We start from the raw sequence: 23,504 nt of genomic DNA on the forward strand, positions 1-23,504 counted from the left end.
CTATGTGCTATTTATAGATCCTATAAGTGTTAATGCAGAAGTAAGGGTATCGTGAATGGCAAGCGTATTTTACTCATTATACATGTATGTATTTCAAATTAACAACAAGCATATTAAAAATCAAGTTGGATATTTAATTAGGCAAACAATAACGACCACCTAGTTATCCGCGGACATGCGCAATGAGGTCGGTTTGCTCTTCCTTCATCAATATTCATGAAAAGGTATATTTTCCTGGCAGGAAAATAAACAATTAAAAATCTATATCTTTGTAACGAGATGGAATTCACCCTTGTAATTTACAGATTAAGGATAACTTTTATAAGTAGACAAACACATGCGTTTTCACTGTCATTCAAAATTGAAGCAAATTATAGCGTGTATAGCTTTAAAGATATAATTGGAGTGTTGTTGTGTTTCATGGATCAGAAGCTTATATTAAAAGTGCAAGATATTGTCAAAGGATTTTCAACAATTCTTTCCTTTGGCAAAAGACAAGACTTCTGAATGGAGTTAGACGTTTTGGATGGCACGACTAATAATAAATTGGAAAGAGTTCTTTTATCATGCATATTAAGGTGCAATTCAAATCAAACTGTCTAAAATACCAACAGATTAGAAGTCCCAATCCTATTTTAAGGAGGCTGGATGGTCAACAAGTTATATAACCATTAGATCTACCTACTAAAATTTAGGTACATGAATGATATGTTAAAGCTGAACACCGCTCGTAAATAGGCACCGTCACACAGATACCTGCTATATAAACCCTTCGATTTCGTTACACCCGATTGCACACCTGAACCTCGTGGCCGACATGTAGTATTCCTTTCGTGGTCTTTAGATTCTATGCATTTTTTCCTTATCTTATGTTCATTTTCTGTTCGTAAATAATGCATTGACCAATTTAATTGATGTTAGTATTCTCCTGGCTTCAAAAAGTGCGTAAAATTGGATAATTTCATCGCGACCGGGTAACACGGCGAGGCAAAATGTACGTCCACACAGGTGAGACCTCTACAGCGAAGTACTTTAAACTGTTTAGAGGTCTGTCCCTTATATAAGGGTTGTAGGGACAGCAGTGATTAAAGAGAAATATGGCGGACAGTGCTTATTTACGAGCGGTGTTCAGCTTTAAGCTATGAACTATTATTTAGTAATGAAAAAATTCATAGTTTTCATTTAAAATATTGGTATTTTCCTGTATTTTCATAAAGAGCTCCTCCTCTAAAGCAGACATAAGCTAAAAATGGCCAGGATCATTTAGCTCTCAAGTTTTGAGGCATTTACGACACAATATTCTAAGCCTCAGTGCAACATGAAAAGGTTTTTCTTTCGTCCACATCAAGTTTTAGATGACAATGATTAAAAGCGAGTATAATGGGAGAAATGCCTAGTATTGCTTTGAGTGTGAAATCCAATTTAATTTAAAAAAAAAATGGATTTGAATACGGGTAGATACCCTTCAAGTTATGTTTAGCTTTAATGAAATGCACCAGAGTTGTGTTTAGCTTCACACTACCTCTTCAGAACTACACAAATATGATGTATATACATGTATGTACTTGGTCACAAAATCAACACTCTCTTACACATACATATCTAGTCGTGAAAGACTTGGTACCAATATCTACATGGGTAATGGTATTTTGCGGAGCTTGATGGCTTAACCTAGCTAATAAGTTCTGCTGTATAAGTGACTTTAACCGTGTTAATTTTATAGCAATAACCAATCTATTTTTTTTAAAAACAAAGCAAATTCAAACAAAAAAATTGAAAATCCAAGAATCATGTTGAAAAAATGTGTGATTTTTTTTAATAATATAATTTCATTTCCTGATTTGATAACCATTTACTGGTTCCATTCCACAAAGTACCAATAACCCATTTTTCTAAAAAAAAAAAAAACAAACTCCCAGAAGAATTTTCATATATTTTTATATAAGAAACAAGACTTGTGGTTAACTTTTATACCACAGATAATAACAGAATCTACAAAATTCTAGAAATAGCAAAACTTCCTACTATAACAACAGTCTCTGGCTATCAATTCTACTAATGAGGTATATATGAGCTAGAATTATTCTACAAGGTCATCCTTCATGATTAATCCCTCAGACATGATAAGAGGGCTCTCTCATGACATGAAGTTAAAGAGAGGAGCTGGGAGATTCAACATGTGAAAATGTCTATCATTTAAAACACCAACAGAGCATTGTTAACTTTCAACGGGCTTTTATCAAGTATACTTTTAATGTTGATCTTTTTTTTAAGTATTCATCACTTCAAGGTTTTTCATTTGCTTAATTCTTTCAATTAAATGAAGACAATTTTGTAATTTTTATTTACTTGCTTAATTTTTCTGTATTTAATGATGGTAGTTTTTTTTTTATCTCTCGATAACAACTATTTGGAGATCACCCAGGAAAGAAACCTCGCGTAAATTAAAACAGCATAAGCTGCCTACTCCATTAACAACCATAGGACAACTAGAAAGCCATATTCTATACTTTTATCAAAATTGAAAAGTAAAAAACAAATGGCAATATGACTACAATGTATACTGGCAGTAGTAAAGGATTTACAAATAATCCATCAGAACTAACATACAAAAGTTTTCTTGTATAAAAAAATAATATCATTCACTGATGAATCTAAAATCAAACTAAAAATATTTTGAACACAACATGAAACGCTGCCTTCCTCGTCTGGGTGTGAACAACATGCAATGCCATTGATCTTGTCTGAATTCACGGCTTGCAAACATAAAAATAAAGGTTCATCACTGATGGCATCTTTCTAGGGCTGGTTCTTTTCAGGAGTACTTTTGGCTGCTTGTCCTTTGGCTTTCATAGCAGCCAAGGATTTCACCAGTCCTGTAATGAACAAACAAGGAAATCAGACTTATCCTTTTCACAAGATCAAGTTCCATTTGCTCTTTTAAAAGATTTATCAGACATATTTTTAAACAAATTTTAATGACCTTTTATATATTGCGTACTTATGCAATTGAAATACTTCAAGAAAGGTACCAGTCCTCAAAACTCACTTTATAAATAGTGCAAAAAATTATCATATATAGCTATTTATTTAGTACTGAAGCAAGCAAGGAAATAATGTTATGCATGAAGCAGTTTGGTTCAAGACATTCGATGCAATGGAATCTGTCAACATAATCAAAAGCTGTTACAATATGGTTAAGAAGATTCAAGCATGATGAAGAAATCATCAAACCATTCAGTGATACAGTCTGACATTGAAACAGATTCTAAAGATCTCTCTAAATCTGAAGTTGTGCTTTCTTTTTACACACCACCGATCTAATACTATCACAGAGGTACACAGAGTGACAACAAACTTACCAAATATATAGACCAATTAAGCTGAAGAAAATTCATAGCAAATGAGAAAGTATATAGTTTTTTTCTTCATTTTTTTAAATTCAAATTAAAGAAAAAAAAATCTCAACTTTATGATGGAAAGACTATCATTCACAAAAGTGATCTTTATTCATCATAACTCAAGGCTTTGAATAATTTTGAAGTTAAGAGGTAAATCAAACATTTGAAGAAGCTTTTTAAGATTTGTTTCCAATAATTAAAAAACCAAAATACAAAACAAGACACTTACTGTCAACATTTGAAGCAAATTTGTCTGGAGTCATCCTGCCATCCATATGGGTTGGAACAATTGGAGAATGGACTGGGGCAAACTTATCTGGAGTCATTCTGGCTTCTGTATTGGTTGGAACAATTGGAGAATGGACTGGGGCAAACTTATCTGGAGTCATTCTGGCTTCTGTATTGGTTGGAACACTTGGAGAATGGACTGTGGCAAACTTATCTGGAGTCATTCTGGCTTCTGTATTGGTTGGAACACTTGGAGAATGGACTGTGGCAAACTTATCTGGAGTCATTCTGGCTTCTGTATTGGTTGGAACACTTGGAGAATGGACTGGGGCAAATTTATCTGGAGTCATTCTGGCTTCTGTATTGGTTGGAACACTTGGAGAATGGACTGTGGCAAATTTATCTGGAGTCATTCTGGCTTCTGTATTGGTTGGAACACTTAGAGAATGGACTGGGGCAAATTTATCTGGAGTCATTCTGGCTTCTGTAGGAGTTGGAACACTTGGAGAATGGACTGTAGCAAACTTATCTGGAGTCATTCTGGCTTCTGTATTGGTTGGAACACTTGGAGAATGGACTGGGGCAAACTTATCTGGAGTCATTCTGGCTTCTGTATGAGTTGGACCACTTAGAGAATGGACTGTGGCAAACTTATCTGGAGTCATTCTGGCTTCTGTATTGGTTGGAACACTTGGAGAATGGACTGTAGCAAACTTATCTGGAGTCATTCTGGCTTCTGTATTGGTTGGAACACTTGGAGAATGGACTGGGGCAAACTTATCTGGAGTTATTCTGCTTTCAGTATTGATTGAAATGGTATGTGTTTCACTGTGATCAGTTGCCAACATCTCACTGTCTTGGTTCAAAGGAAGTCCCTTAGAGTCTTTGTCAATAACTCCTGAGGAGACTACACACTGTCCTTGCCCAGCTGATGGAATTGATGTTTCTTGAACTAATCCACCTTGTTCAAATTCCTGGATACTGTGCTCTGTACCCACAGAATCATTTAGCACAGACTGTTTAATCAAGTAATCTGTTCCATTCAGATCAAGTTTTGGTGAAATCTCATCCACAGGACCAGCGTTTAGTTCTGGGGATTTTTCATCACTACCTGGTGCAGGTTGTGCCTCAACCTCTACCTGTATTGGAGGGGTGGAAGCTGATGCATTCTGGGACTGGACCTGAGAGATAATCTCAACCTCGGCGAGCTCCTGACCTGACACAAAGATGTTAGATGGAGGTATGCTTGTGCCCTGGCATGGTTCCATCATGGACAGGATTTGATCTTCCTCTATGGAACCTTCTGCAAGTTCTACACTCTGCCTAGTCTCCTGGGTGGTGGTCACTTCTGTGGTAGAAACAGCAGCATTTGCCACTTCCTCAACTGGATCACTAGTCTCCTGCTGCTCAAAACTATTCAAGAAATGAACATCTCTTTTGTTAGAACATACAATACAAAATGTCTCTAATTCTATTGAATATTTTGACTGGATAAAATGTGAAATGATACCTCTTTTCCAAAGTTGTAGCAACTGAAACATCTTTAATGGTGCGAGTTAAATATCCTGACTTCAACAGGTGTGCTGCTGCTAATCTCATATCAGGTTTTCCACACAGTAAATTGTACAGCAAAGATCCAGTCTCTGTGTCCTATGGAAAGTAAAAAGTACAATACAAATCAAGAATTTTACATCCCTCTCAACTGAACCCTACTTGTATAAAGCATTGTCCGCCATATTTCCCTTTCACCACCATTATTTCTACAACTCCTATATAAGTCGCAAACCTCTTAACAGTTCAGAGTATTTGGCTGCAGAAGTCTCACCTGAATGGACATGCATCTTACGACTCTTTGTTACTTGGTTGCAATGAAATTATCAACTGTAATGCATTTTTCCAAGCAAAGAGAATTCTAACATTAATGCATTATTTTAAAAAGAGAAAATGCACATAAAACAAGAAATAAATAAACAAAATCTTAGATCACAAAATGAATACGACATGTCAGTCACGAATTTCAAGTGTGCAATCAGGTGTAACAGAAATCGAAGAGTTTATATACCAGTAAGATGGTGCCCATTTACGAGTGGTGTTCAGCTTTAGCCATCATTCAAAACATTTGTACATACTCCATATAAGTGTTATTCATGTTTAATTTAAGCATCAAACTACAGTATTTACCAGAGAGAGAACAGCAAGGTTAGGAGTTCCATCTCTTGCTGCTGGGATGACAGATCTAGGATGATGGAGCTGAAACAAAACCATCCAATTAAAACTTGTGAATTATGCCAATCATCATTGCATTCCATAAAAACTTCATCATTATTTCTTGATTATAAATGTTGTCGATTAACAAAAACAAATGCCCAATAAAGTAAGATATTTAGAAACAGTCTATAAAATTTACTTCACCTCAAAACTCCACAAAAATTTATGTCCAGGAACATTAATGAAACCACAGTATTACCGTAAAGTACTGTGTATAATATGTACTCGTTTATGATACGCACTCACCAAGTTGACCAAAAAAATTTCTAAAAAATAGCAGGTCCTATGTATAAAACAAAATAAATGGTGAAATCAATGGCCACCATTATCCAAATAACTATCGATGTTTAATGATGAATTTTAAACCCAAGCGCAATTACTGTAATTTCGTGATCGGAACACTTGAATATATCGCTATATCGTCAGTCACTACTCCCGTGGTATCAAGAATCACAGTTTGAATAAATGAGGTAAAATCTTAGTCCTATGTACTATACGCACCCCCCAACTTTTAATCAAATTTTGGCTGAAAAAAAGTGTCATACACATGACTTCACAACATTTGCCAATAGTTTGTCAAATCCAAATTAATGGATTTAGAAAACCAAAAATCATAAAGTCTGTATAAGACACTGAAGGAGGTATGAGACACCTCCATATTGTGATGTACTTCCTATTGAAATAACCAATAAAGTGAAGTATACTTCTATAGTTTTTTTTCCGAAAGTTGTTATTAAATAGCATTAGAGAGCGTTGGGTTAGAGAGGGTACAAATCTGCAAGTCACAAGTTCGAATTTTGGCTAGGCCTTTTATAACTTTTACCTTTCAAAAAAATTTTTAAAAAACTATTATCGGTCAGCCATTGTAAAATTTAAAAATTTCAAAATGGTGACATTATTTTATCTGTAATGCACTTTTATCCACATTAATATCAACAGGTGTCCCATACCACCTATCATATCATATGTGCATATTTTTTGAAAATATTACATGCATGTGCACATATTTTTTTTTAGAAGAATTGATCATAACTTATGATCAATTCTCCTAAAAAATATATATATATATGTAATTAGGGTTTCAGAGGCCCTATCTTAGTGGAGCAGACATACATATAGGATAAGGAGTCCCAGTAGGTACAGGTCCGTCTTGGCCGTGATCTGGACTGGGGCACTCTGATGAACATTCATCACCTCAGGAGCCTGGAACATCATGCCGTGGCTGGTCATGAACCCTCTTTTTGTTCGATCAAACTAAACAAAATAATTCAAATCAGTTGTAGAGTTAGTAATTTACATCATATTCATTTTGTAAAGCTGAATAAATGCTGTAAATAAATAGACATGTATAGTAAAGCATGGTTACACTGAACATGCAAACTCAGTTTTAATCCCCCTAATCTTAAAATTGTTTTTGAAACTTATCGGATAAATGAATTATGGTATCACAAATCAAAACCGCTTGTCTATGGCACTTCACTACAGCTGTGTTTTACTGTAATGGTGAAACATATTTTTGGATACTTACCAGTGACCTTGAGAAATCTGGACACAGTAATACCCCTGAACCATCAGCCTTGACCCCAACATTCTGTGGGTTGACCTCACCATGGACGAATCCTTGCTGATGTAACAAGCTTAGACCACATGTTACTCCACGGGCAATTTTCTGTCTTCTCTGAAAACCCAACAAACTTGCATGTTTCAAATTTTCCACACAGAAATTTCAACAACAAATAAAAAATCCTTTGATTTTCATCAACAAGCAGATTTTTCACATTTTGATAAGTAAAATACCGTATCATCAAATCCAGGCTCATTCATAAAGCTCTCCAGATCTTGTATTGGTTCCACATTCAATATTACATATCCAATTCGGTCGTTCTAAAAAGAATTTTAAAAAAACATAATAACAAAACGTCTAATTTAATCAAAAGATTCAATGCTTTTCAAATTATTCAGCAATATAGTTAATGTACATGTACAATGAAATACAACATGAAAATATACAGTATATCTTAAAATAAGAAAAGAATTGCTAATAGCAAATAATAAAACTTTATAAACTTTGCCTCCAAATCTAATCAGAGGGTATTTAAGTTCTCTGCAATCATCACTGAGCTCTTTGGTGCTCTGTCTTACCTTGGTAAAGAAGACAGCCTGAACAGTGCTGAGTGAGTCTGAGTCAGAACAAATACTGCAAAAGGCCATGACCTGAGCCAGGAAATCCTCCTTCCATAAATGTTCACTGTCCCCAACATGATACTCCTACAAACAAAAACAATTCTTCTGAACAGGTGCTCTTGGTATTTTAAAAATGTATTTTATTCTCACTGTTTGCTCTATAGTTCTGTATGAAACTTTTCTCTATCATTTACATGTACCTGTATATAGACTGGATTGCCACAGAACGTGCTGGCATACATCCCAGGTCGGACAGCAGGAGTAAGTGCAAAGTGCTCTATCTCCCATCCAGATCTCACAATACCATTGTAGTCCTTCAAATTTGTTAAAACCAATGTATGTTACCCAAAATAAAGAATATCTCAACTGATGGTAAGCAACTATGAAAGTTATTTTTAAATTACCAAGTAAGTTCTGATTCCAGTATCTTGATGTTTGATGAGCAATTCAGGGAAATGGGAATCAGCTACCTTCGCAATATCAAGCTGTAATTAACAATATCAAGCTGTAATTAACAATATCAAGCTGTAATTAAGAAATCCACAATAAACTATAATATATGTACAGGAATGTGTATGAAATGTAAAAGAATTGCTGTCTGATGCAGTTTTCATGAGGGTTTTTTTTCTTAATTTTTTTTTTTTTAGGTTTCTTGAGGTAGCTACAAAAGATATCAAAAATTAACCATGCATACTAACCACCAACTCATCATGACTGACAAGGGCTTGATGAAGCTGATACTGAAGTTCTTGTATTTCTCTCTTCACAGCTTTTTCTTCCTCCGTATCTCCACTCTGAAAAAGTAATAATTATAGAAATTATACTGTTTACAGGGTTATTTTTGCCCCATTTAATTTTCGACCTTCTACACTTGCAAACAGTTTTGCCCGGTCTTGAATTCGCCCACACATAGTTGCATTTAAAGAAAGATCACTTAAGATGTTTGAGTTCGTCAGTCTTAAATTCACCCGCTGAAAATAAGAGTGAAAGGGTTGGAAGAAAAACGGGGGCGAATGTTTCCCTAATTACAAGTCCTTGTATTTTAGTATTCTTTTTGCATTTATAAATAATTCCAAAGCTTCCAAGGTTTCTTGCATTCACAAACCAAGGTTTCTTGCATTCACAAATCTGGTGTCAACATGCATACTACTGTAAACGTACTACATTTGGCTTTGTATTCTATTTAAAGCTTTAGGTGGAATGTGGCTTCCGCTAAATCAAGTACATCGCTAAATGCCATACATATCTGTATAAGAATAGTCACATCAGGAATAGGCTAATTCAATCCACGCCAACTTGCCAAAAACTTATTTCTGCCAAATATTATACAGCCAAATATAATAAGTTTACAGTAATATTAAGATAACGCCCCCATCAAGCACTGGTGTAAACATGCATACTAATATTAAGATAATGCCCCCAAGCACCCACAAACCTCCTCCAAGTCTTGTCTATCAGCCTCCTTGTGGCGCAACTTTGACTTGAAGGCACGGATCATTTTTCTGCACTCCTGGATGTCCTCAAACTTTGGCTTGTTGTCCAGCCATGGCTGTATCCCAGCCTTCATCTGAGTAAACTCGGCCATAAACTGTCGACAGTTGTCCAACACTCCAATCTCTCCATGCAGCTCATTCAAAATGGCCGTCAGCACTGTGGCTACTAAACTGGCATCCTGGCATTGCTCCTTAAAAACAGTAATGGCAACTACCCATTAAAATATCACAAGTTGTATCATTCCGTATAATGATCAAATATTTGAATAAAACTGTAAACTGGCAAAAGTGTACATACCATATCAGTAATGGAGATTTCCTGTTGCAGTGCCTGCATGTAAGTTTTCAGTAGGGAGTTGATTTCCAGATTCGCATTCTCTTCACTGTCTTCAGAATCTAAATTCAGCACCTAAAAATATGGCAACATATGTAGTTTTTCTAAACTCATCAATCGCCTAATCGGAAATTGATGATTAGAGAAATGCAAGTGTTTGAATTTATGTCACACTTACTTTTTCCAATTGAAGCAATGCTTTTGTGACTTCTCTTTGACATATGTTTGTATTTTCTCTCACATGACTAAACTCTGTCTCTTTTTTCTTCTGCTCAAAAGAAATAATTAATCAAGAAATAAATATGCAGGTTTTTCTCTCAACACATGGTGTCATCCAAAGTTAATTAAATTCTTTGTAGTAGATACAAAGTAAAGTAGTAAAAACTGTTCACACAAGGCACTTGATATGATTAAAATTTTCATACAAAACACAAGTACCAACCTTCCAATCTCTAAAGCCATGAAGCAAATCCTCCAAGCTTGGACAACCATGAACACTGATGTGTGTAAATGCTTTATAGTTTTTGCTTACTTTTTCTTCAGCTTCCTACAATTTACAACACAAACTACATTTTAAAGAAAGCAACTACATTCATAATTTCTATTTACTCAAGCAATCCTCCCTTTCCTCTCCCAAATATCATTCATGATCTCATTTATGTAGAACTATTGAAATGGAATAAGAACTGCTGTAAAGGTATGAAAAATTTGGCAGAAAACTTAGAACATTGTAAAGAAATCAGAACTACTGTACAGAATTGGAACCGCTGTGAAGGAAATAGGACTGATATAAAGAAATAAGAAATTAGAACTACTGGACAAGAATTAGAACCGCTGTGAAGGTAATAGAACTCATATAAAGAAATAAGCACTGCTGTGAAGAAGTTTGAGCTATCATCATAACAGGACAGACTTACCGAGACACACTGATGTCTGACGTCAAGGGGCATAACCTCCAACTCCTGTACACACTCTGTCAGCTTGTCGTACAGGTTCTTCCTGGCCAGATCTCGCGTTTCCACCAGGGAGTCCAATTCCTCCTGCAATGGGCACAAAGTCTTGTGTCTAAATTATCATTGTTTGAACAATAATCAAAAACTGCCAACAATATGCAATTTTTTAAAAATTACTTCTTCACAATTCGATTCATATCAATAAGTGAATGAATGACACGTTTTACCACATCTTTTGCATTGCAGATCTCCTTCTGAAGAGCTCTGTATGTGGACACAGCAGTGATGACATGCTGTAGGGTGGTCACTGACGAGTTGGTCACTCTGTCCTCAGACAGAGCCAGCTCAATCGCCTCATCCAAGCCACTCGCTCGACCTGTAGGAAACTGCAACCTGAAAAATCAAATCAAATTTGTATCAAGATTGATGTCAACAAGAAATAAACATTTAAGGCAATACATATAGAATATCAGTGTTGTTCCGATATTGGCCCTGGTATCAGCCCAAGCAGTTGGTATTGGCCCTAGCCTGAAAGGCATGGGCTGATACCATGGCCAATATCAAAACAATACTGTGATGTTGTTTACAAGTAAATCATTTAAAATCAAAGAATTTTAATAAAATTCAAATAAGGAATGTTATCTATTATAAAGAAGCTATGTTTTTTTTTCCAGGTTTACAACAGTCATTTTTATTTGTGTTCAGAACTGAAAGATGAAGCACTATCTTCTAGAATTCAAAATTATAGAGAGAGAATTTTCCACCGTAACCAAATTTATAATGATTTAAATTCTATCACTGGAATTTCTTAAGTTTTCTGTCAGATTCAATTCCTAAAAAACTCATACTGTTAGCGAGTTGTTTGAGAACGTTCATAAGTGCGTTCATTCCTTTAACCACTTAATTTTTTGTATCTAAACTGTTTTCAATGATGTAGTCTCATGTACCATCCTTCTCTTTATCCTTTATAATTGAAATGTTGATCGATATTTAATAAAGGATGCTACTAAATGTTGCATAGGTAACCTCCCCATACCAAGATAAATACGATTTTAAATTTGATGGCAAAACACCCCCTTGACGACGGGCTGAAACAGAGGAATATTGCCCAAGGGCAATACAGCCCAAGCTTCTGGTCTCACCTAGTCTAGAACACAAATACACTACTAAATAAATGATACACAACATTGTGACTGGTTTTTAGATGCTATATCAGTATGCTTACCTGAGACGTTTAACTTTCTTTGCCAGCTCCACCACAGAGTGCACCTACAATTAGGTACAAATATATGTTAATAAATACGTAGACCAATGTTAATTTCACATAAAGTTAATTCACCCACACCACACAATAGAGCAAGTTTCTATTAATCACTGCAAAAATTATACAATGCTTGAAATGTATAGAGTAGAAGTATCTTAGTTTTACCTGTACTTTGTTAGCTGAAGCCTGCTGAAGCTCTAGCTCTTTCCTTGCCATGTCTGTACGGAGTTTGTCTATCTCTCTCTTTTTCTTGCTGATGTCATTCTGAAGAGTCTTCTGGATTTCTAAATGCTGTGCTACTTCTTCTGCCCTAATCATTGGAAACATACAAGTGATTTATTTAATAAATGTTTCTTAATCAAATTGTATGATATATATTCAAAGACCTACTGTACATGTAGGATACATTACTATCTAAAGCTTGCTTCTATACCTTTGTTGACTAGAAATGCTCTCCCCTGAGTTAGTATGGTAAAAGTTCTCTGTTCCTTTGGTAGGTGATGGATATCTAGCACCCATTAATGGTGGTGGAACATTGAACGCTGGAGGCATGTTAATGTTTCTCTGTGGGGACCTCCCTGGGTACTGAGGTTTTTGTACACCCTGATGTCCAGGTACTGCGCCATTGATAGATGATCGATTTCTCTGGCCATACCCGGACTCATTTGTCATGTAATTATTCAGGCTGCTGTTGCTACCAAACATGGAGGCATGATCTCCACTTCCTAAGGAATTGCTGTGTCCTGGGACATGATTACTTGTTGAGGGGTTGAAAGTGTCCCCTCTGTCTCCTCCTCCTCTAGCCCCCAAAGATGGGCGTTTACTGGCAAATCCTTCCATGACAACTTTTTCATTGATATTGACTGGGTCCCCTTCTATAGACAGGTAGCCATAGTACCCTGTCGCATCATTCAACTGTCTTGTTTTGTATGCAAGCAGATGTCTACTTTCAGTCAATTTCCTTAGAAAACGAATGCCCTGAAAATAAATGTGTATCATTGATTTCAAACCTGCATATTATGCTCAACCCTACCATCCAAATCTTCTCCAACTAAATCAACCATTTTATTCATCTTTCACTTCCTACTGTTTACATACATTTTGGTCTGTGACGTCTTTGACCATGATGTTGTGCAGGACAAGTTTGTAAGCCAACGGTTTGTGTGCAGCCACAGTTGGAGGGATCTCTAGGAGACCTGTAGCCTGAATTTCCTCTGTGTTCCCATAATCAATATACTGCACTTTTAGCTGAAATGGAAAAAAATGTTAAAATTTTTTTTCAACCAGATGCGAAGCAAAGTTTAACTATCGAACAAATAAATCAAATTCATAATTAAAGACTTTTATTGTAAACATAAAAAAATCTCATTAATTTTAAAACTTCTGAACAATTTGCATTTTTCAAATGTAAATTAACATAGTAAGTAATTAACAGCAATGTTAAAAAGTTGAACTGGATATGAACTTGGTTGGTACATGATCAAATCTTTTGAGAAGCCCTTTGGGCTTAACAGGATTTGATCAGATGACCAACCAAGTTCATAAACTGATAAACTGTTTATTTCTTAAATAATCTTGAGCTGAGTACTAACAGTTTCACTGCCAAACAGTTGTTTGACTACACATCTGTACCACTCTCCATCTTCAGAAAACATGGCTGCATACACCTATTCAACATATAATGTATAACAATTAAAAAGTTATGCAAATGTTACATTGTCAAATCAATGCTGAAAACAAAACTCTCCCATTATCTGCACTTTACTGTTTCTTTTATTAAATCAAAGGCCTGAAGGGCCATAATGGCTTACGGGTTTGATATGACTTTATTTACATGGATCGAGTATGATTCCCTCTATTTCTTACGGAAACTTTAGTTTATTTATAGTTCTATAGAAAGTAACTAGCTACATGTAATTCATAGATCTATAGAAACTAACAGGACCAATATCAACATGCCCCATTTGTTGATTGGTCGAACCTTAGTGACCGAAAGAGACAGGAATGAAATCTAGACACCTCTTTTATCAATTGGTTGAAACCACCATTGCTTTTAAGAAAATCATAGACTGCATAAAATAATAATGATGATGTCAGACTCAAACTCCAATATGAGACTTTAATTTGTTTCTTTCTTTTATCCAAAGACTGAAGTACATTAACTGTAAATTCATTCAACTATATAGGACACAAAAACACTTAAAACCAACATGCTCTCAAATATCAGTATACCTTGTATTCCTATGCACTATGAACTTGCGCGAGAGTTGGTGCACGGTGCGACGTAACAGCGCCACAGCCAGCGCGAAATCATTGCGCGTAAAAATAATATAACCAAATGATGAAATGTACTGCATGTTATGTACTATAATTAATGAATTCTCATGAAATCTACACCAACAAGTATTATTCCATTTTATTTATATTTTATAAATGTATATTTATTCATATTTTTCTGGGTTTTTTTCTACTTTTTTAAGAGGCTGACCTTCACAAGCATTTATAAGAAATATAGATTCACAAGGCAGTCCTAACACCTTCTATTTTATTTTTTTCCCTTTGTACAGAGATAAACTCTTTGGAGGGGGAGGGAGGGCAAAAAAAAGGCAGAACTATGCAATTACAGCAAACTTGTTTTGACATCAAATTTAATTAAAATTAATTACTGCACTATAACTTTGCAGTCAGTCTCTCTTCACATGACATGTGTACACAGTCATTTTCAGAGGCATACTATACGATATGTCTCTATGTTATAGTAATGTGACATCGCTTCCGTATGACTTGCAATCAAGCTTAACTGTATATTGTTTTCTTATGTGAGTACATTTGGTCTCAAGTTTCCAATATTTTTACAACAAATAAACAGTTCAATCATAGCACAACCAAGATAACTCCATCGAGGGAACATTGTGCTATTTTTAGATCTTGGAAAATCCCCAACATTCGATAATGGCGGAGGTGTCGAAGAAGGCACATTATATTAAAACAAGTAGTAATTGCCCCTCTATTTATGCATTTATTACCGATTTATAATCCCAGTTTCAATATATCTCAATCATAACTTCAGTTCTTTAACCGTTAAACACTTTCCCCCTTGCTGAGATCGATGTCGATCAAGGTTAGCGACGCTCTCTGCGGGTGCAAACGTTTTTATGAAGATTGAACAAAATAACGACAACTTTACTTTTACTTATCACTGTTAGGATCTGAAATAATTGGGAAAAGATTTTTTGCTTATAATACATGTAAGTATGCATAGCGGAAAGCATGGCGGGGGGCTATATATAGCAAAAACGGCCTAGGGAAAACACTGCAGTTAATATTCATTCGCGTTAGATTTCGAGTTTATTTAAATAAAGTCAATTCATATTGGTTACAATAACATAAGTGATAATAACATATGGAAAATATAATCTTGCTTAAAGATATTTATTATGAACAACAAACACATTCGAATAGAACTATTTTTTGTCGCGCATGTTCAGATAACTGAACTCTTTGCCGTAAAGATTATCCGGCAACTAGATGGCCGTAAGCCATAAAAATCAAACCAGTTCAACAGAACTTATTTCCTTTTTTAATTTTCACTAACTACAAATTCAACAAAACAAAATATTGTAGAATCATTAAAAACTTTTAGTACCCCATTGTTGTGGATCTTTTATTATCATTATCATTAATTTAGCTTTTAAAAATTCATGGATACAAAATTAATTAGATTCACTTGTATGATAAACTAATCATGCGTCAAATGATTTGCTGGTGAAGGGCTGCACAAAATCCACAAAAATTGAGCCACCATAACTCTGCTCTTTACAAGACGACTGTCATACCTTTCCTATCTGTGGAGTGCCCTTGACCTTGGGAGCGGCGGGGCAGCACTGAGTCAGCTGTTCCATAATACTGGTGAGCTGGGCAGTGTTCTCCTCTGTCACCGTCTGTACCCAGGCCGTCACCGGGTTCTCTACATAAGTGACCATCACTATCTCCTTCTGTAACAACCACAACACCCCCAACTTTGACTAACATTTCCATCTCACCAAACTACTGTACACACATTCTATGGTATTTAGGGGATATAAATTTCTTCAAAAGGTGAGCATAGATTTGTTTGTACATGATGAATCTGTACACTGAATTTTACATCTAATACAAGCTGGAATTAGTGTACTGAAAGTGCTTTCTGTAAAATATAATACCTGGCTACATGCAATACATTTACAGAATTAGTTTGTATATATAGCTCTCTTTAGACTACTCTAAAGTTATCTACACACTATGATCAGACCTAAAAGTTTACTAGTTGGTCTGTATATTTGTTATCTACAGATCTTCATTAAGATAAATCCTCCGTCATGTAGCTAAACCTTTTGAATGTACAGTTTCCACGTTTTGAAGATTAAGATTACACAGTACTTCATGTATCTTACATACATGCACATGCATATTTGATCTAACTTTTTACCAAGAAGACTGTTCAAATAATTCTTATTTCTTCATCAATCAAACCATTAACCCTCAATTAAACTGATTCATCAAAGATTCTTCTCTGGGATATTAAAATGTTGTTAAACGGTGCTGATACAGTATACTTAAGCAGGTGAGCTGTGATAACAAATATACACCTGTGTCAATATTTTATCAGATATGCTAAAGTTTTGCAAATTGAAATAAGAAAAATTATGTTTCCTAATTTTTCAGATTAAATATTATATCCTAATTAATCTATTAAGAAACTGTTAAAGAGATGTTATACAATTAGTTCTAAAATTAAATCATCCAAAGCCATTTAAAAAAAAAAAAAAAAAAAAAAAAAAAGCTTTTATATGCACCAAAACTTTCATTTTTGAATTTGCTCAGTATTTTGAAGCGTTGTTCCTAATCAAAATTTTTTTTTTTTTGGGGGGGGGGGGGTGCTTGTTTCCTCAAAATGTCAGAAAATATAAATTAAATCTATGTTTGTCTCATATACAGTAAAACTTGTTAAATCCAGATGTTGTGCATTCCTTCATGTTGTCCAAACTGGCGGAATTATTCAGTCCCTTGACATTTTCTTATCATTTTATGTTTCACACATTTTTTTTTAAGCCGCAATTATATAGATACCTATGGAGTAAGACTGCAGATATCTTGTGTATGATATATATGTGTTGTATGAATAAACACTTAAAGTGTGTTACATTTTTCAGAACCAACCTTCACTGGATTCAACAAGTTTTATTGTATTTCCAAAATTGAAAGTTTTGATGCCTCAAAAAACTTTCAAAGACTAATAATAGCAGTATACAGGTGAAACATACCATCCCAGTGCTGTACAAAAAAGGGGTTAATACATCGTCTTTTATTACCTCTCCTGGAGAGTTCCAGCCCCCAAAATTGACAGGGTTTGTGTCTAAAATGGACAAAAAAACATAACTTTAAGCATCATTTTTAAGATATTTAAGATATAATACAGCAAATCAAAAAAAAGAGGTTCTTGGACCTCTTTAGCAATGTTTCTTAAATTAATTACCTCTGTACATTTTGCAAAAGTAATGTTCTAGCATAGGATGAATTAACAAAAGAATAGGAATTGATCTTATAAACCTATTTGCTCATCTAGAAGAAAATTTATTCAAACACTGCAGCTGTAGCTTGACTTGTTTTATGTTCTCTGTTTATTACTTTTTTTTTACTCTCGGATGCATAATTCCTGAAATTTTGTTTTAGATATGACGACACTTAAAATTTAGACCTGATCATGTTATTTAATTAAAGTAATATTTAACATCTTTAAGAAAGATTAGCACCACATATCATATGACGCATAATCCAGTTGTTAACTATAAGTAGGTTTCAATGTTCCCATCATTTTTTTTCCAAAGCAAAATGAACTATCAAACCTTTATACATGTATATTTTTATCAGATGAAACTATTGTGGCGGGCAACACTAGATGGCTTGAAGCTTAATCTAATTATTTTTACGCCGGAAATTATATGTAATGTTAGTGTAATGGTACGATGGTAAGGAACATTAAACTAGACAACTAGTACCATTGGCATTAGGACTCGACTTGCCTCTGTCACTGTCAAACTCTCTCTTGATTGGCCCTCTACAACAGAACAAATGTGCCTTTGAATAATTTACCAGTAAACCATTTTTAAGATGAAATAATATTGCCAGATATTGAAATTTTAAATGTATTCTTTATGAAATGGATCATGTAAAAACATACTTTTTTCTTGGCTCCTGTCTTCTGACAACCAATTTTGTACTATTAAATTGGAAGCCGTTCATCTCTTTTATTGCTTGTTCAGCATCAGGTTCACACATAAAATTAACAAAGCTACAAATAATGAAAAAATAACTCATCATTTAAGTACACAAAAAAAAACAAAGAATTGGTTTTTGCCATGAGAAAAATTTTAATATTAAATGAATTCATCTTTCAAAAAAAAAAAAAAATTAAATATTATGAAGAGGCTTTTTTGCCCATTGTTACTTTTTGCTCAATCCTGTTTGCCAAATTTAGCTTCATTTAAATTTGTTTCCGAGCACATTTGTGCTTTAATTTATATTCATTTGAATTTATTGGAGATAAGTTTTTAATGGGCAGTATGTTTTAACTTACTAGGTTTGTTACTGACTACAGAAATATATCAGGTTGATCAATTTCATACACAGCAAGACAGCCATCTTTGAGATTGATCACTCCAGTATATTTCTTCAGTCAGTCCGTAACAATCCTTAGAAGTGTTTTGTTTTCCGAAGGATTATCATTATCAAGTGAGACACTTATTCACAGAAAGTGATGATCTATGCAATTCCATGTAAAAGTTGCCTAACATTTCATCTAATTTTACACAATCAAACTCTTCAAATTTATCATTCCCACCTTTTATATGATTTTTAAAAATCTTCACTTCACCCTTGTACACTTAACAATTGTTGCTATTCAATTTTAAATGTCTTCTCCCTTTCCTCCACAGAGGTTTTAGCAAATCTTGACGCTGCCATCTTATTCTGCTCCAGAAACAACAATGTGATGCCAATTCAAAGGGCAACTATTCTAATTGAAAAGTAATTCCAAAGGATAACTTCTAAAAATATTTTGAGAATTAACAGAACACGGTTCTGTTTAAATACTGTGAAATGTCGAGATGTGAAGTCTATTGGTCAGCCTTATTTCTGAATATTAATTCTCATCAAACAGACATAGAGATATATCTGGCAATCACAAGTCATGTGTTAACCAATGAATGTGTGACATTTCACTCCGCGGGAAATAAAATAGCATTTACATCAAAAATACAACTTCATTGTCACATGTATGACTTTTTTAAACTGCAAAAACAAAGATTTGAAGTGGTTTTTTTTTAAAAATATATATATTATATTATATAATCATTCCATGCAGAACATTACAATCCGACAATCAAGCCATGCATGGATGAAATGACTATACTATACACATTTTTATAGTCTGTCCCAAGATATCCTCTATTTACATTTTGCTTAACTACTCGATATTTATAAATATCTCAGGATTCAAAAGTATGAAAAAAAACTTCCCAGATTTCTCAGTCGAAACACACCCCTATAGCTTATCAGGTTTCAATACATGGCAAAAAAAATGTGATGTCTGCGCGATTTTGTATTGAAGCAGACCCGGATGATAATATTGATAAATTGTGTAAGTTACTCCAAGTGGCGTCTGAATGGAGAAAAGATGTATATATTCCCCATTATAAATCCAGAGTTCTTGAAATCTTTTTTCTGCTGTCAGTCATTTGGACTGACTAACATCTGAAGTTTGTCAGTCCGGACAAATTTCTATCAGTCCAAAATATTTTAATAGAAAGATGAAAAACTATATTTGGATTTTATTATCAATTTATTTTATTATTAACTAACAAGCCTCCCAATTTCTCTCATTTTTTCCTGATATGATTCCTCTTAACTTTCACATTTTGGCTTCTCACGTTCACATACTTATTTATTACTTCATTAATTTTAACTTCCTTCCCTCTCTCTCATCAACTTTCCTTTTTTATCTTTCTTTCTCGTTCTCTTTTTCTTTCTGCACACATCATGCTACAGGGACTTAGTTATCGAATAGTGGAGTTATTATTATTTGCTTCCGAAGACATAAATGATTAAAATTGGTATTTTTGTGTGTATTTCTGTGTATTACAATGAAAACATAAACGTAAAACCCTGTTTCAATGTGTAAAAAGTGTATTTATACACATAAAAAACGTAAAAAAGACGACACTCGCCATGGGGCCATCGGTTCAGGCTATGTTTTAAACCAGTTCTCCAATTTCTCCAAGTGATTTCTGACGACATCTATGTTGGAAAATGATCGAAAACATTATTCCTATCGCCTGACTATACATCTGTTAGTTGCATAATAAAACCACCGTGTCAATATGTACTAAACACTCGCCAAACTTATCGAAAGCATAGAGGTGACGTAAGTTATATTCATTAGTACTGAGATGTTCCGAAAACGTATGATCAGTCTAGAGAGAGCCAAAAATCTGCGAAAAAATTCTTTTGATTTATCGTATGCATTTGGATCTTCTCAGTGATTACCCAGAATAGTTTGCATTAACTTCGTTGCTTTTGTACAAAATTTAGTCATGTTTTTGCAAGTTCCCCTGTCAACTTTTACCGGTCATTTGGACTGACAGGCAACCTCAAGTAATCGGTCCTTGGTTATTTAAATCGGTCTTGCCGACAGGACCGAAAGATTTCAAGAACTCTGTAAATCTCTGTAAGAAATCTGTTTTCATTCCTGTGAATTTTTCTGAGTGACAAATGATGTGTCAATGAAGAAATCTTGGAAATATTCCCTTTCATCGATTTCAACTGTACTTCTTTCACAGGTATGTGTATTTTTTTATTAAGGTCTTCCGTTTCCAACGGAAGACCTTATAGTGATTGTAATGTTTCTTTTTATTATTATTATTATTATTATTTTTTTCCCCTTTCTCTCTCGGGAATTTCTCAGAGATGTCTTGATGGATTTTTATAAAATTTTCAGGAATGACAGAAAATAAAAAGATCTAGAGGATTTTAATTAAAAATGTTCTAAATTCACTTCCAGTCGTCCGTTTCCTGTCCCGCGACAAAAAGCTTGTCACCTCGAGATCTAAGAAACGGTAAAGACTTAAACATTCAAACTTTGTGGGATGATAGACCTATAGCTGTAGATGTGTTTAAACACTTTTGTTTTGCTCGTCATAACTTCCGGTCGTCACCGGAAGCACTTAAAAAATATTTTTTTTTACGCATCAATTTTTTTGTCAATAGAATAAATATATAAGAATAAATCTATTCATAGGAAATCTCTGCGATGTAATATCAACAAAAAATTTCTACTTCCGGTGAGATATCTCAATTATCTCAGGTAGCTTTTTTAAAACACATTTTGTACCCGCGAGATATCAGAAACTATAAGCGATCAAGACACGAAACTTTCATAGATGATAGTCATTTGATTGAAGATGTGTTTAACCGGTTTCATTTTGTCTTCCGTCACTTCCGGTCCATACCGGAAGAGTTAAAAAAAAGAGCTGTCTATCAGTTTAACTGTTTTCCTTTGATATATTTTAGTTAGATAAATGAAAAATAATGTATAAAAGGCAAGTATACAAGAAATATTGAATACAATTTAAATTTAACACTTCCGTTTGCCCGTTTCCTGTCCAGAGACCAAAAACCTGATTTCGACGAGATCTCAAAAACAGTAACGACTTGAACAACCAACCTTTGTGGGATGATAGACCTATGTATGTACATGTGTTAACACTATTTTGTTTTATCCGGCGTAACTTCCGGTCGTCACAGGAAGTACACCCAATTTTGATATTTTTATCATTCACAATATTTTCGTATCCATTTTTTATTTATGTTAGAGAAGTAATGTCTTACAGTTAAATTGATACTTCTATATCAAAACGGAAGACCTTTTTGTTGCTTTTGCAACAAGAGTCTAGTTATTATTATTATTTTTTTTTTTAAATCGTTCAATTGTGCTGTATAAATATCTTGGGACAGTCTATAGCAGGAATACTCACGCAAAGCGCTTCTTTGGAGTAGAATTTGCGTCTTTCACAACCATGCTTTTAGTTTCTCCAAATTTTGAAAACAACTTTCCCACCAATTTCTGTAACATTCAGACATTCAATTGTGTACTTAACGCAATAGTTTTCTCAAAGAGGAAATTCGAGATAAAAAAAATTCTATTCTCAAATACAGAATCTAACAAAGTTTTTTTTGGAAAATTTTTCTTTCCAATAACTTATAACATTAAGATTTATTGAACTTTGATACGACACGTGATGACAAACATGGTTATTTATTTTTCAGTCCATTTAATTTGTGCGCGGGATCTGTCAAACTAACACCTCATTCAATTACTAAAAAAACAACGATGTTACTTCATTTGATCAATAAAAATAGATTCAAAAATCTGGAATAACTGATAATACCTCGTCTGCGTCCAGAGGCAAATTGCCTACAAAGACATCGTAGGTCTGCATCTTCTTTGCCATTCTCGCGATCTGATAACACGTGGTTCAAACATACCGCGAAAGAGCGCCACCTTTATTTAGCAAAGGGGTGTAATTATGGTAATATGAATCTGGATGTTTTCTCTAAAGGTTATGGAGGACTTCAAATAAGGCCTAGTAGGGTTGTCTGTTGCTGTTGACCAGATCCAAAGACAAGGGAGAGGTTGATGCTTTATTTATGAACAATTACATGTTGGCTCAAAGACAACGCCTTGGACCTCCAATTGTCGTTCTTACGTCATAGGGTTAACGCCTGTACAGTATTGCCTATATTTCTCAATATCTTTAAAATTTCTGAAAGCTAGAAATAAAAACCAAGCCAAAATGTATACCATTCAATTGTTTATTATTACTAATTCTTGTGTTTTAATTTTTATCTAAATAATCGTACGTATTTTCTTCAATGCCTTGAAATTAACAAAATTAATTTTATACATTATTTTTCAAGTATGAATATTCTTATTCGCATGTGTTGTATGTGTGTGTTGGGGGGGGGGGGGGGTGTCTTATATTCTGACGAACTTAAGGTAGACCTAGTGTTTTAGAAATGTGCGTCAAACCACACTTTTTTTTTTAATTTGAACAGTTAAACAAATTTAACTTAACTAATACTACAGAGGCCATTTAAAATATTTATACCTTTGCACGTTTGTTTTTTGTTTTCCTACACTAAGCTTCAGCTCACAAGGTCCAAAAATTCAACAGCCACATTGTAGCACAATGAAGCATCATCCCATTATTTATTAAATCATGCACCAAAATACATTATATTAGGTTATAATTTAAGAAAATCTTATGAAAGTCGTTAGGAAAA

General features: G+C 34.3%; 1 protein-coding gene across 5 annotated transcripts; it reads right to left on the reverse strand.

The window, feature by feature from the left end:
- Positions 1–1,920: 1,920 nt before the first annotated feature.
- LOC128165026 (serine/threonine-protein kinase 31-like) lies at positions 1,921–22,721 on the reverse strand. 5 transcript variants are annotated; one of them, XM_052829217.1, is made up of 29 exons: positions 22,610–22,721; positions 22,196–22,284; positions 18,346–18,456; positions 18,164–18,222; positions 17,429–17,520; positions 15,962–16,120; positions 13,718–13,792; positions 13,224–13,373; positions 12,559–13,103; positions 12,291–12,435; positions 12,087–12,130; positions 11,089–11,254; positions 10,826–10,948; positions 10,351–10,455; positions 10,087–10,176; positions 9,873–9,983; positions 9,517–9,765; positions 8,780–8,875; positions 8,486–8,566; positions 8,282–8,395; positions 8,040–8,165; positions 7,695–7,781; positions 7,426–7,575; positions 7,011–7,151; positions 5,811–5,879; positions 5,140–5,279; positions 3,631–5,042; positions 3,363–3,383; positions 1,921–2,876 (listed from the first exon to the last, which is right to left on the reverse strand). In XM_052829217.1, exons 1-28 carry the CDS (start codon positions 22,670–22,672, stop codon positions 3,379–3,381), a joined length of 4,797 nt encoding a protein of 1,598 aa, XP_052685177.1. In that variant the 5' UTR covers positions 22,673–22,721; the 3' UTR covers positions 1,921–2,876; positions 3,363–3,378. The 5 variants fall into 5 exon arrangements, with proteins under 5 accessions (XP_052685177.1, XP_052685176.1, XP_052685174.1 ...); XM_052829216.1 differs by lacking the exon at positions 3,363–3,383 and having other exon boundaries at positions 17,477–17,520; positions 18,188–18,222; XM_052829214.1 differs by lacking the exon at positions 3,363–3,383 and having other exon boundaries at positions 18,188–18,222.
- Between the last annotated feature and the right edge of the window lie 783 nt (positions 22,722–23,504).

This window comes from Crassostrea angulata, chromosome 10, assembly GCF_025612915.1.
Source record: "Crassostrea angulata isolate pt1a10 chromosome 10, ASM2561291v2, whole genome shotgun sequence".
Taxonomy (NCBI): Eukaryota; Metazoa; Mollusca; class Bivalvia; order Ostreida; family Ostreidae; genus Magallana; species Magallana angulata.